This window comes from Vipera berus, assembly GCF_964194415.1.
Source record: "Vipera berus genome assembly, chromosome: 1".
In the NCBI taxonomy this organism is placed as follows: domain Eukaryota; kingdom Metazoa; phylum Chordata; class Lepidosauria; order Squamata; family Viperidae; genus Vipera; species Vipera berus.
This window is the reverse complement of record NC_138202.1, coordinates 97,624,213-97,638,667: the sequence shown is the minus strand read 5'-3', so window position 1 is coordinate 97,638,667 and position 14,455 is coordinate 97,624,213. Positions and strand designations below refer to the sequence as shown.

Sequence of the window (14,455 nt, the reverse complement as noted above, 5' to 3'; positions counted from 1 at the left end):
AAATTAACTCCCTTTAAAAAAAACAAACGTGGGATACCCTTGGAAACAACTATAATGAAATCAGAGTTGTTAATCATCAGTTACCTTGGCATGAGGCCATTATGTGATGGCTAGCCAGGAGGTCACTTTTTATTATTCCTTTTAATGTATAGACAGTTTGAGAAACATTCAGGTTTAGCGTTGTGCAGTAAAGAATTTCAGTTTCCTGAGAACTGGAAAGGAATTAGACTCAGCTAAATGTGAAAAAATTTACTAGTGCCTGGTTAAAAGCTTTACAGCTGAATTAATGAGTAACCTGCACTTTAATGAGCAAGTTGGTGCTCTCCTACTGTGTTACAGTTTTTCTTTGGCTAATATAAAGGTCCCCACACTGTTTTAACATACGGTAGCTACAGCTTGACCATGCCAGTGGCTTTAGGGCATTTCCTTCTTATACTTGGAACAGTCTACCTGCAAAAAACAAGCTGTCCATCGATGGCTCTCCAACAAGGTATGATTCCAATTGCCTCTTTATTGCTAATCGTTGTAAAAATTTACTTGGGCCAAGTAAATATGTTTACTTATTTCAGTGACTTCATTTATCAGCTACTCTTTCTTATTTCTGCTGTAGCCAAGTGTAGGAAAAAGGTAGACTCACACAACTGTTCACGAACTCAGCCTTTTTTTTTAATTAGCCCTGTTAGCTCTGCATACAGAACAAGCTGGCCAATTGGTACCAAAACTGCGATTGGGCTGAGATTCTATCCTTCAACTCATATGGAAATTCTTGAGGGTGGTTATTGTGGAAAAACAAAAAAGGAGAAAGGAGTGCAATGTAAGCTATCTTTTGCCTCTGGAAGAAAGGCAGAATATACATCTAACAAATAAAAGAATAGGCTGTAGATCTTATATGATGAGCGGCAGTGACACATCACCTTAAAAATAACTTTGGGGGATGGGTTTTTGTAGATGAGATCATATTTCATTATAATTCTGGGAGTAGATTCTAAAGGGACTTATATGAAAATATTAATTTTACATGCAAAGATGCAGAAAGTTACCTTTGGTTGTGTCTGTCTGGAAAGCTCTGTGGTTCTGTCAGAGAATTTGGTACATGGAAAATATAGGAAAGCAGTTTAGTTGATTTCTTTTCCTTCAAAATCTGTTCAGAGCCTTGGAAGACACCAGACAATTTCAAATTACTTTCCTTCCCTTTTCATTCATAAATTTCTCTTCTGGAAAAAGGACATTTCATAATTAAGTGGACATAACTGGACATAAATTTACAACCTGTTATTTTGCATTTCAAATACTCATGGATCAGTTTATTCTGAAGATTCAGGAAGACACCAAAACCATACAGTGAACTGATATATAATTATTCAATTAATATAAAATAAAATGTTTAATTATTTCAAGTTTCACCTTTAGTAGGCTTATCCATATAGTGATATTTCACTGCTATATAGTCTGAGGTTATAACATCTTGAAGCGAATGTTAAATTTGTTAATAAATGTAAATATGCCCATGTGGATAATAAAGACTTGACATTCAATATGATAAGTCTGATCTTTGTGATTGTTTTGTACCTGGCATGCATAAAGTTAGTTGAACTGAATTTCAAATTAAGCCATTTGTATTTAGAACTGAGCACATATAGATACTACTTTATTGTTTTTAATAGCATAGTTTGATCTACAGAATTCTACAGAATGAAGAAAATTCTGTTGTAAATCTGAATCTTATCCTTTGCATTAAGAATAATATGATTAAAAATACACTGTAGTATTAAATAATATTTAAATAATTTCAACTATTGGGTGACAATTGAAATTTGGACATGATCAGTAAATAAAGTAGAAGAATAGTAGCAAGGGTTACTGTTTTCTACATTGCCTCTTTTCTTTGCTTTTCAGACTCAAGATGTGGGCAGAAAGTCTATGGAAGCAATTCATGGGGGTTTTATAACCACTTTGCTCGGATTGTTGGTGGAAGCCAAGTACAACAAGGATCACATCCATGGCAGGTCAGTGTATTTCCTCCAGCTCTTATCTCACTAGCAAGGAAAATTAGGTTACTGCATATCTTTGATTTTTTTTTCTTGTATAGATGCTTTTGCTGAACAGCATGTTACTCTTTGGAAGACCAATGGAGCAAATAGTGAACAATGGTTATGTTCTCCAATGGAACATTGTCATTAATTCTGTTGTCTGTATTATGAGAAACTGAGATAGGCATACTCATATGGAAAATAATTTTAATCTCAAACCTCATAGGTAACACCAAACAAGAGAACAATCCATTTGCTTCCCCCTCCACAATTTTTACTGGCCATCTATGGTTATTTGAAGAAAAGACATTGTTCAGATATAATTTAATTTTTTTTTAGAAAATTTGGGGTGGGAGTGTTAAAATAAATGTATAATTACTTTTCTTTCAGTTACCATCATCTTCCTCCCCCCATAACGTACTTTGTCACTTCTAAGCTTCTGGCAACACCAAACAATGCAGTATACTACATCTGTTTTGGTTGGCAGATATATGCACAGGCACAAATGATATGCTCTACTCTAATCCCCCCCTTTGGATTTTTCCTCCCAGGTGGTGCTACTGCAACTATTGACATTCACTATAAAGTTGAGGAAGGGAATATGAAAAAAAGATATTTTAAATCATTACGATGATGTTAATTCCGTATGAAGAAAACCATTTAGATATTGACAGCATTAGGCCAATTTTGACAGTATCTGAATAGTCGTGATTCTATGAATGTTACCAATTAAAGGGTGAAAGAGGGCTATTAGCATTCACTTCTGCTTCATATTAAGAACAGAACAGAATATCTGAGATGGAAGGGACCTTGGAGGTCTTCTAGTCCAACCTCGTGCTCAAGCAGGAGACCCTATACCATTTCAGAAAAGTGACTGTCCAGTCCCTTCTTAAAAGCTCCAGTGATGGAGCACCCACAACCTCTGAAGGCAAACCTTGCCACTGACTAATTGTTCTCACTGATAGGAAATTTTTCCTTTGTTCTAGGTTGCTTCTTCCCTTGATTAATTTCCATCCTTCATTAGTTTCCATGAATTATATAAAGCAGAGATTATGTTCATGCATTTATGACATTAATCTGGCATTGTTGATTTTTATTCCATATTCACTGTGCCCTACTGTGTATTCTGCCTTCTATTGCTCTGTTATGAGATGTACACTTCCTAAAGTGGTATGTGCTCTCTCTGATACAGGTTTCCTTGAAAAGAAGTAATCACCATTTCTGTGGAGGAACCCTTGTTTCCACTCAGTGGGTAATCACAGCAGCTCACTGTGTTGTAAGCAGGTACAAGCAGGCAATTCACTGGAAGGCTATGATTTCAGATTACCATTGTGTTTTATAAATCATTTTATAGACTTTTGATATGCTTTCTCTATAACTGTAGCTTAGTAAATGACCAGAGACATCAAATATTTAAGCACATATGTTCATGTGATTTCATAATGTAATAGGCAACACACACACACACACACACACACACACACACACACACATCCTAGTGTACAGGAAGATGCTAGCAGGTGCTGGGGGTATTCTATAGTTTGTAATGAGTTAAGGCAGTGCTACAGAACTGTGCTTCAGTTTTATGATAATGTCAGGTTGTTATTACTTTGTATATTATATTTAATGAATCTCAATATATTTAATGGTAAGTCACACAGAGTTGTTTTGCAAAGTGAGATGTGTTGCATATAAATTTCATAAATAAATAATACTGTATTTTATTGTGGGGTTTTTTTTCTTGTGCAATACCATAAGTCAGATTTTAACCACAGGATGGACGGATGGATGGATGGACGGACAGCCAGCCAGCCAGACAGAATCTCTGCCTAAAATAGTTATTTAGTTTTGAAAAAACCCATGTTCAGTTTTTCCTAGTTATATCTCTCCACTGTTCTGTAGATCACTGCTCCGTTTGCTGACTGTCACTGCTGGAGAACATGATTTGAGTCTGAAAGATGAGGAAGAACAGACCCTCTATGTAAAAGACATAATTAAGCACCCCAACTTTAATAGGAAGAAACCAATGGATTATGATATTGCTCTTCTAAAAATGGACGGTCATTTCAGATATGGTAATATGCTAGCTTAAGATGATGCTAACGTCCACATATATGTGCATCTGTATGTGTGCATATCTGAGCCATCATATAAAAATGTGGTACTCAAAGGAAAACAGTTTACTGTACAATCTGTATAGAATGTCTAGGCATATGGTAGGTTGCGCCATCTATCAGTGCGTTTACATAGCTTGATTCCCCAAGAAGTCTCATAACTAAGTTCCACCAGCACAGTATGTACATTCTTTTTCTTAATCTGCCTTTACCACCCACAGTGCAGCTATCAATAGAGTACTATGTTAATTGCTTTCTGGACAAGGAAATATGTGGGTGATTTAGAGGCAAAAGTTTAAGTGTAGGTAATGAGAACATCCTGAGGGCAAGGTAAGACCCTAGTTATACATCCAAAGACTTGTGCCTGGCTTGTTTATCATTAGATGATCATACAAAACCAGGTACTTATACACAACTCCAACTGTGGATGGAAAGAATACAACAAATTTAAAACTTTGGGTGTGACAGACAGGTGGGAAACACAGAGACATTTAATACTGGATTTTATTTTGATGCCCACTTTGGAACAGAATTGTATTTCCATTTCATAGTGTTAAATTAGATTTTATATTTTTTGTAAATTATACTTTAACTTTTGTAGAAATCACTTTCTATACTGGGCCTCTTGACACCTGTCAAGGTGTATGAAATTGGCATTGAGACATGAGCCATATTAACATTCTTTCAAATGTGTAATCAGAACTTTGATCTGTTTTAATGTTAGGTGCAGCTGTATGGCCAGTCTGTCTTCCTGGCCCACATGAAAAATTTGATCCAGGATATATATGTGTCACTTGTGGTTGGGGCCGTTTAAGAGAAAGTAAGGAAATGATATGATATTTGAAAGAGTTTCATGCTTCAAAAGGAATTATTATTAAATGTACATTTTTATGCACGTGTGCTATCAGCTCTCTCTCCCTCCCTCCCTCCCTCTCTCCTCCCCCCATAGGAAGTCAAGGTGGGAGGCAAACAATGAAAATGAATAATACTGAAATGAAAGTGGGGAGGAAGTGACAATAAATGCAGTTAAGAAGTTTTGGGAAAGTGTATGTTTTCTCTCTATGCTCAATTTATTTTCAGTCCCCAAATAAATCCAGCCTTGGTTTTAGTGCATGTTACTAAGGCTACATTTCCATGAATATAAGCAAGCATTAGATATTGTGGTAAAGAGATATTCAGAAGCACCTGCTTATCACTCTGCTGCTTAATTTATGAAAATGATGGGATAATAGTGTGTATCCCTGGATGTTCAATGATGTCATATATTTCAACATTCAGTTCTGTTTCATCTAGGGCTGGAAATCCAGCCTTCAATGGTGATCACATTTAAGAAATAATTGGAAAAGTGTTGGCTCCACATTGTAGCTTTTCATCATTTCAACTCATGATGTTTGAATGTTTTGTGGTACAATACACATAAGTACACTGAGGGCTAGTGATCCAGTTCCTGGAAGCTCCAGTTTAAAAAAGGATCAGGCAGTAAAAAAAGATCTTTGCTTGAGATCCTTGACCCTGTTTCCAGCTAGAATAGAATAGAATAGAATAGAATAGAATAGAATAGAATAGAATAGAAGAGAAGAGAAGAGAAGAGAAGAGAAGAGAAGAGAAGAGAAGAGAAGAGAAGAGAAGAGAAGAGAAGAGAAGAGAAGAGAGCTGGAAGGGACCTTGGAGGTCTTCTAGTCCAGCCTCCTGCTCAAGCAGGAGAACCTATACCATCTCAGACAGGTGAACAATTCTGAGCCTGATGGATGGACAATATAACAGGGCAACTTCCTGAGTTTTGTTTGATTTTCAGATGGGATCCTTCCTGACATTTTGCATGAAGTCAGATTGCCCATCTTAGACCAGACTCAATGTTCTGGAATCTTGTCATCTCTAAGGAGGCCTATTCAAAGCCACACGATAATGTGTGCTGGATTTCCAGATGGAGGAAAAGATGCTTGCCAGGTTGGTAGATTATATCAATATATTTATTAAGGAGAATATGGTGGTGGTGGTGGTGGTGATGATGATGATAATGATGTTGATGATGATACACAATACTGCAGTAAAATATTATAGTAGTTTTAGGTCATTTTTTGTGACGTTTAGAAAAATTCCAAAGAGAACTTTTAGGAGGAAAAGCTTTGGCTCAGTAACAAAAGATTTCTGGTTAATTCCCAGATGGAAATTCAGAACAAGGCTCTTTGAGTAGCCACTGAGAACTCTTGCTTCTGAATATGTAGAGTCATCCCTGAGCTATAAAAATCAGATACTTGGCTTGGCAGAACGTAACTAGGGCACTAAAAATTTGGTAAGAAATGTGAATAAAAATTATCTTTTTTAGTCTTTGCGAGCAGACAGCCATTCTAGTCTGTTGTAGTAGAAATGATAATAAAGCTTCAATGGCTCAGTTATTTTCAGTTTCATAGGGTGACAATTTCTTGATTGTAGCTATTGTAGCCAGTCATTTTCAGTCTTTCTGCCTTCTGGGAACAATGACAACTACTGAGTAATACTTGTACATCTGCTATGAAAGCCCAAAACAAGATAAAATATTTGGGGAAGTAATTTAAGATGTTCCACCTTTATTCAGAGATTGTCATTTATACTCATAATAGTAAGCTTGCCAGCCTATTTAAGACAATAACATTATAGCAGGGTGAAGAGTGTCCAAAACAAATGTAAATTACAGATTCAAACTACCTAAACTCAGATTTCCATAGACCAAGCTAGAAGGAGCTTTGTAGCTAGGATATTGATAGAATTGAAAAGCAATCATGGCGAGTAGTGGAATCATGCATAGAACAAGGGTGTAGTATGCGTTTTTTTAATGAACAGAGAAGTATCCTTGAACAATTAAGAGAGAATAGGTTGCTCACAATCATAGTTCTAATGGCCAGTTCTATGAATTTCTACAGAAGCAAATTCCAAAGGTGTCTAGGCTTCACTCCTTTCCCTACAGGACAAATTATTCAAGCAGTCTATTGATCAGTGGGATCCAGTAGCTTAACTATTCTTCTTTAATCCACAGTCCTGCCATTTTTATTGCAAACTTGGTGAAGGGATCAAAAAAGGGTCCAATCACTGATAGAGATTGACCAATTATATTTTCTCACTTCAACTGGATCTGCAATGGTTTCCTCTCTCTTGCCAAGGTCAACTTTTTGGTGAAGTCTTTCACACATCCAATCCTGCCACTGTCCCTTCCCTAGGCAACACTGCCTCTTTTAGGGAACTTTATAATGTGGCAAGGGTGGAATAACTCCCACCAGTCTGCAAAAAAAGAAAGTTTGCTTAAGATCCAATAAGTAAAGAACTGCATTTGCTGTTTGAGATGTGTCTCCTTTTGGGAAAAAAATAATGTTTCTCCTGCAGGGGGATTCTGGAGGCTCACTTGTGTGTCAACAGGAACATGGTTCTTGGACCCTGATTGGAGTGACTTCATGGGGCCTAGGATGTGCTCGAAGCTGGATTCATAATCTACAAAAGAAGTATGAGAAAAGAGGAACTCCTGGAGTTTTTACGGATCTGTCCAAGGTGCTGCCTTGGATTCAGCAGCATATAGATGCCGGTAGTAACAAAAACCACCAATACTGTGATTTATCTCATGATTATATCAATTAGCAGGTCATTGATAATAGCATTTTACCTGATTAGAATTTATGACTTGCATTAAGAGTAGAAACTTACTCCCTTGCAAAACTATCCCCCGTGCAAAATAAAAACAAAAATGCCTATGTTTAGCCAATTTTTATTTATTGCTCATACATATTTATTTTATTAGCTTATAGTACAAAATACAAAAATACAAAAGCAATTAGTAGGAACCAAAATGAGAAGTGTGGAGTGGGGGGGGGAGAGGAAAAAAAAGTGTTGACTTCAGACTCCCTCTGTTGCAGTAAAATAAGGCATTAACATTGAACCTCATTTTTTTTACTTTTCCACAATAGTATAAGCTAGCCATTTCTATGTTTAGCCCATTTTTTATGTCTGTCTTTTGAGGGACTCTTTCTCATCCCTTGTCGGGGTAAACCAGATGGGAATCACAACCAGATAAGCAAATTCTACTTTATTGTAAAGCTATGTTGAAACAATCTTGCAAGCCTGAGAAAGTACAATCCTCCTAGCCCCACCTCTTTTTCAGCCTTAGAGAGGGGTTCCCAACCCCCGGTCTGGGAACCAGTACCAGTCTGTGGCATGCCAGTAACTGGTCCACATAAACAAGCAAGTCCCCATCCATGACGTGCAGGCAGCACACAAAATCACACATTCTCCGGTCCATGGAAAAACTTTTTTCCACGGAACCGGTCCCTGGTGTCCAAAAGGTTGGGGCCCTCTGGCCTAAGAAACTAGGGACAGTCTCTTCTGAGCCCCTTGCCCTGTCCACGATCATGCTGTCTCTTATCTAGCCATTGCCTTGGGAGTGTCTCCTGATTCATTCTCCCAAGGTTTTCTCATATGCCATCACATTACTTGACAAAGATGTTGAAAGTTGGTGCCTAATTTTATGTTATGATATTATGTTATGTTTTATTTCTTACTGGGTTATAAAGTCAGACTACATCTGGATTTACATGAGCAGAGTCTGCTTCAGGAGCCAGATTTTTCTTTGCTCTGCCTTCTCTGCTTTACTCAAATATGTACCAGAAGGCACAGGCTTTCTTTCATCCCATTAGATTTGGGGTAATGTTCATTGCAGGGAGAAATAATGATAATGATAATGAGTAATTAGAGGGCTGTGACTTTTCAAAAGTTACTGAATTGCAACCTTCAGCCAACTCCAGCTATTATAGATTTTGGCATTTGTAGTTCAGCAACACAGAGAAAGCCATGAATCCCCTACTTGTGCATTAGTGAATACCATTCCATTGTTACACACTGGCAGAATTGGCAATTTTTTGTTTGAATGCAAGGACATTGGGTGACAAAAAGAAGCCAGAAAGACATTTGGGTGTGGTACACATGTAATATTTTTCATTTTGTTATGTTATACAGCAAAGTGTATATACGTGAAATGGCTCCATGCTCGTTTTGCTAATCTCTTTGTTTTAAGAGGCTAGTTGCACATTATGGGAAGCTAAATGTGGGAGGTTCTTTGTTGGTAGTGACTGAACGCAGTATATAACTTTTGCACTGCACTGTTACAAATGTCATTGGTTTTATTTTATAGTAATATCAATATTCAGCATCAAAGTTTGCCTGGGTAATAGTTCTATTTCAGTCAAATTCCAGTTGGACTGGAATTTCAGTCTCTAAAACAATGCAATCATTAAGCAAGTCATCATGGGACCAGACCTAATTTTATTACATTTTTACCACAGCCATTAAGTGTCAATGTCATTAAGTGAATCGTATGGTTGTTAAGTGAATCCTAGGATAGTTAAGCGAATTGCATGGTCGTAAAGTGAATTTGGCTTCCCCAGTTGAGAATAACTGGCTGGGAAGATCACCAATCCCAATCATGTGACTGCCGATTGTAAATCACTTTTTCCTAGGCTATCTTTAAGCAAATAGTGGTAAGCCAAGGTTTGCCTGTTTATATATATATATATATATAGCTAATCTATTTCATTCATTCCTTTTAATTAGATGTCAAAATGAAAAGTTCTGTAGGTGAGTATAGAGTTTCAAGAAGATCTTTTTGAATTTGAATATTCTTGATAAGATCAATGTTTTATGGTCAGCTTTGTGCTTATGTTTGATAATATTTCCAGTCAGGGCAAAATTAAAATGTGAAAATTGTATTTTTTTATATTTATATAAAAAATAAAGGGAACACTTAAACAACACAATGTACTGTATTTAATAGTAGGATGTCTTATTTTCTGTTCCCTTTATTTTTTTGAGCAGTATAGTTTCTCAATTCAACAGATTTTTTTTAAGTACAGTAACTGATATTCCTTTTCCATATAAGTGTTGAATACCGGTATAATGAAATTGTCATGGTTCTGATAGATGAAACCCATCAAAAGAACTTCGAGGCAAAATTCTTCCTTAAAGAACATTTTTTGGGAAACAAAGTATCGGCACTACATAGTTGGACCCAAAAACTAAATTCCCTTCCCCCTGATACAAAGTAACAAAGCACAGTTCTCTTCCCCCAATAAACTGTCATAAAACACATTCCCCAATTAGCTTCAAGCATGGGCTTTCTCCTCAGTTCCCCAGCCCGCCAAAACATTATCAGCTCGTCCTTGAGTTCCCACAGCAGTGTTATTATGGCTAACTGAGCTTACATTCCCCCCCACCACCACTGCACCTGAATTCTAAAAGTAAAGAACAGCATGTTAAAGGAGAAGAGAAAATGGCTGGCTGCATTTTCATCAGTTGTCAAAGCAGGAACATCCAATGTTAGCAGCATTGTCAGAAATGCTTAAAGTTGATGTATTTGGGTAACATTTAAATAAGCAGTTCTTGAAATAAGATAGAAAGAAGAAGGGTGAACTTTAAGAATGTGTATGGCTATTCTTGAGTTTTAGTTTTACTAGCAGTTATGCTGATTAATTTGCAATGCCTTTTGCATTGTCTCATTTGGTAAGGAATTCCAGCGGATAAACTTTGCCATCCCTTGAAATGAAGGCTAAGAACTGGCTTTGTCTCTGAACTCATGTCTTCATTGCCTTTATTTTATAGATTAGGTTAGTGAAATAATATTTAAATATGGGAGCTATGCTGGCTTATTTGGACTCCAGAACTTTTAAGCTGTGGACCAAAAGGAACATAAGTTGAAACAAGTCCTTAATTATAGGAGCTAAGCAGCTTTCCTCCTCTAATTCTACAAAATTGAATTTTACTCAAAGCACAATTACATTTTTTATTTTTGTTATCCCATTTCACAAGCATTATATTAGGGACGCGGTGGCTCAGTGGGTTAGGACGCTGAGCTTGTCGATCAGAAGGTCGGCAGTTTGGCGGGTCGAATCCTGAGTAACAGAGTGAGTGCCTGTTACTCGTCCCAGCTTCTGCCAACCTAGTAGTTCGAAAGCACGTAAAAATGCAAATAGAAAAATAGGGACCACTACGGTGGGCAGGTAACAGCGTTCCATGCGCTGGCTCTTCAGCTTTGAAACGGAGATGAGCACCAGCCCCTAGAGTTGGAAACAACTAGCACACATGTGCAGGGGAACCTTTACCTTTTATATTAGGGCAGGGCTCTTCAACCTTTTTACCCATTGTACCACTTTTGGGATATGGCAACATCCAAGTACCACCAGTAGTCTAGCAAGGTGTCAAAAACTTGACCAAAAAAAGAAAAAAGTGATGAAGCACAGGTAGTCCTCGACTTACAACAGTTTGCTTAGTGACTGTTCAAAGTTACAATGGCACTGAAAAAAGTGCCCCTCAAGCCACAGCCGAGCAAGACACCTGCCCGCCTGCCCGCCCAGCGGTGGTCTTCCTCCTGTCTGAGGTTTTCATTGTTGTGAGGTTTTCTGTTGAGGATTGGCAGCAGGGATGGGGTGGAGGAGGGTGTTTGGTTTTTATTCCCCCCATCTGCTGGGTGGTTGCAGCAGGTTTTGGTCATTTCACATGACCCTGGGACACTGTGACCATCATAAATCTGAATCAGTCGCCTGGTGCTGATCCTGGAGCTTCCACTGAGCCCTGACAGCCCCGAAGAAGCGCTGATCCTGGCGCTTTCTCTGAGCCCTGACAGCCCTGCAGCTCCAGCCATTTCTTGCTCAGGCTTGTGCGGTTCTGCTACTGTTTCAGCTCATTCCCCTCCCCTGCTTCCACTTTTCTAGGATGGTCGCATACCACCTGCCAGGTGCCAATGTACCACAGGTGGTACCCGTAACACTGGTTGAAAAGCCCTGTATTAGGGCAACCCAGCTGACACACTGTTTCTTGTCTTCCCTCTTGCAATTGGCAAAGAGTAATACGGAAGGGCTGTAGCTGTGTAACAGAACATATCTTTCCTATACAGACTGAGTTCCTGCAAAGGTTCTCCAAATTAAAAGCCCTGGAAACCTGCAGAAAATTATGTGTGTGCATTTTTGGATCTCCCCCAGAGAAGCTTTAAATTCATGCAGTCACTTTCTTATCTTAAGTAATATAGAAATGTTACTCCTTGTTTACAACATGCTTTTTCCCCCCAAGATTTTATTGTAAAAAACAAAAGAGCTGTTTCCTCTAGACTTCCTATGCTGTTACTTTATTTTTGAGGAAGTAAAAATACAAAATAAGCAGAAAGTTAAAGTGCCTAAGTAAGAAAAAGTGAAGAAAATAATCTAACAGATGTGCTAGATGTCAACTTCCAAAATTCCTAGCAATGATTGGCTAGAGATTCTAGAATTTGAACTCTTGAGGGCAGCAATACAAATAAAAAAATCAATGTATTTGTTTTAATTAAAATGATCCACTGTAACATATTGTGTATTCACAATACAGCATCGTGTAACATTCAAGATGGTGCACTTTCTGGCAGTGAAGGAAAACTGATTTTTCCTGAATTCCCAAAGCATTTTTATCAGGATAATCAGTAAGTAGTTAAATATTTATTTATTTGCCATTTTTGAGGCTCAGTTACCCTGGATTGTTGCATATAGCCCTTCTCAAGCCATACTCTATTGCAGCAAAAGTATTACAGGTAGTCCGCGCCTTACAATCATAATGCAGTCCAAAATTTTGGTTGCTAAGTGAGACAGTTGTTAAGTGAGTTTTGTTCCATTTTATGACCTTTCTTTCCACAATTGTTAAATGACTCACTGCAGTTAGTAACATGGTTGATAAATGAATCTGGCTTCCCCATTAACTCTGCTTGTCAGAAGGTAGAAAAAGAGGATCATATGATCCCAGGACACTGCACATTATGAACCAATTGCCAAATTTGGAATTTTGATCACATGACCATGGGGATGCTGCAACAGTTATAAGTGTGAAAATAGGTCATAAGTCACATTTTTCAGTACTGTTGTAACGTCGAGACAGTCACTAAACAAATGGTTATAAGTCAAGGACTACCTGTATATTTAACTAGAATTCTTAATTATGTAAACCCAATTAGACTGACAAAATTCAGAAGATTAAAAGTATTCATACAATATATTAAAGGCATTTTCTCATGGCCATAATGATCTTCATTATTTTCATCTTTAATTTGGCAAGAAAATAATAATGCCAGAATAATTCCTGGTGCCTGAAACCCTAGCCATATTCTCCCTCAGAATATGCTACAGGAGATCGGTACTGCCCTTAAAGATTTCATGCAGGACAAGTTAAGGAAAATGAATAATGGATTCCTACAATTCACTTCTCCTCCAGCTGAGCACCAGTTGCTAGTGAGAAAAACTATCAACTATCAACTGCTCTTCATAACCTGGAATGGTGCTGGAGTTGAGGAAAAAGTGAGTTTTAAAAGATAGGAAAACAAATTTGTTCACGTTTGCTCTGTCTTCATGCATGGGTTGAAAGGGACCCCACTATCAATTAATTGCCAAAATCCTTTGACAACCTAAAGGTAAAATGGTGAGATATCTTCTAACTATGGTTAGCAGAATGTGAGGATAATCCCTAGACTTTAATGTGCTTTATTGTTGTTATATAAACCCAGATAATGGGCTTGAATTTATACAAACTACCGGTAAGCTGATTATAATTTATCAGCTAATTCATGGTTAAGCAAACATGACAAGTATGTTTGTGTACTGGGTTATTCAGTAAGTAAAGTAAGCAATGAATCTTCTTTTAAAAATGTCTTATGTGATTATGACTTCTGTATACCTTAGTTAGTATATAGACATTCATACTTTATGCATGTTCCATAACATTTATCTTATCTTTCACTAGCCTGGGAAAGTCTTCTTATGCTGTTTGAATTAAGTTTTTCAGAAACAAATCTAAAATCTCACTGGGTTTCATTAGAGATCTAAAATTATTCTTATGTGTGCATGGGGGGAAGGTTATGTGTATTTAACTGAATTTCAATATAATATGCATGGGAAGGTAGAAGAAACAAATTACCTCTTTGTTTTATCTATGGTTTTGTGCACCTGTGCTTAATTCATGGTTTAATTTTCAACTAGAAATCACTCAATGTTTTCTCAATCTAGGCTCTGCGTTTGGACTTTATCTGTTCCAGAAGGGAGGCATATATTGTTGAATTTTTCTCATTTTGATGTGGAGCCAGATGCATTCTGTGACTATGATTCTTTGTCAGTGATTTCTATGGATGATAGACTCATTGGTAAGTTTCTTCTTCAAAATGTATAGCCAAAAGCTGATTTCTAATTAAATACAAAGGATACTGCTATTAATAGCAATAGCAATTAGACTTATATAGCGCTTCACAGTGCTTTACAGCCCTCTCTAAGAGGTTTACAGAGTCAGCAC

At 37.4% G+C, this 14,455-nt stretch overlaps 1 protein-coding gene across 1 annotated transcript in view; it reads left to right on the top strand.

Annotated features, from left to right (window-relative positions):
- Positions 1-286: 286 nt before the first annotated feature.
- The window catches only part of OVCH2 (ovochymase 2), a gene marked incomplete at both ends in the record, with an annotated part of 39,848 nt that continues 25,679 nt past the window's right edge, over positions 287-14,455 (top strand). The window contains 10 exons of the mRNA XM_081329462.1: positions 287-338; positions 1,897-2,006; positions 3,223-3,314; positions 3,933-4,105; positions 4,869-4,964; positions 5,940-6,091; positions 7,502-7,697; positions 9,716-9,739; positions 12,515-12,605; positions 14,176-14,309. Coding sequence (XP_081185588.1) covers positions 287-338; positions 1,897-2,006; positions 3,223-3,314; positions 3,933-4,105; positions 4,869-4,964; positions 5,940-6,091; positions 7,502-7,697; positions 9,716-9,739; positions 12,515-12,605; positions 14,176-14,309 — 1,120 coding nt within the window. The remainder of the gene's footprint in view (positions 339-1,896; positions 2,007-3,222; positions 3,315-3,932; positions 4,106-4,868; positions 4,965-5,939; positions 6,092-7,501; positions 7,698-9,715; positions 9,740-12,514; positions 12,606-14,175; positions 14,310-14,455) is intronic.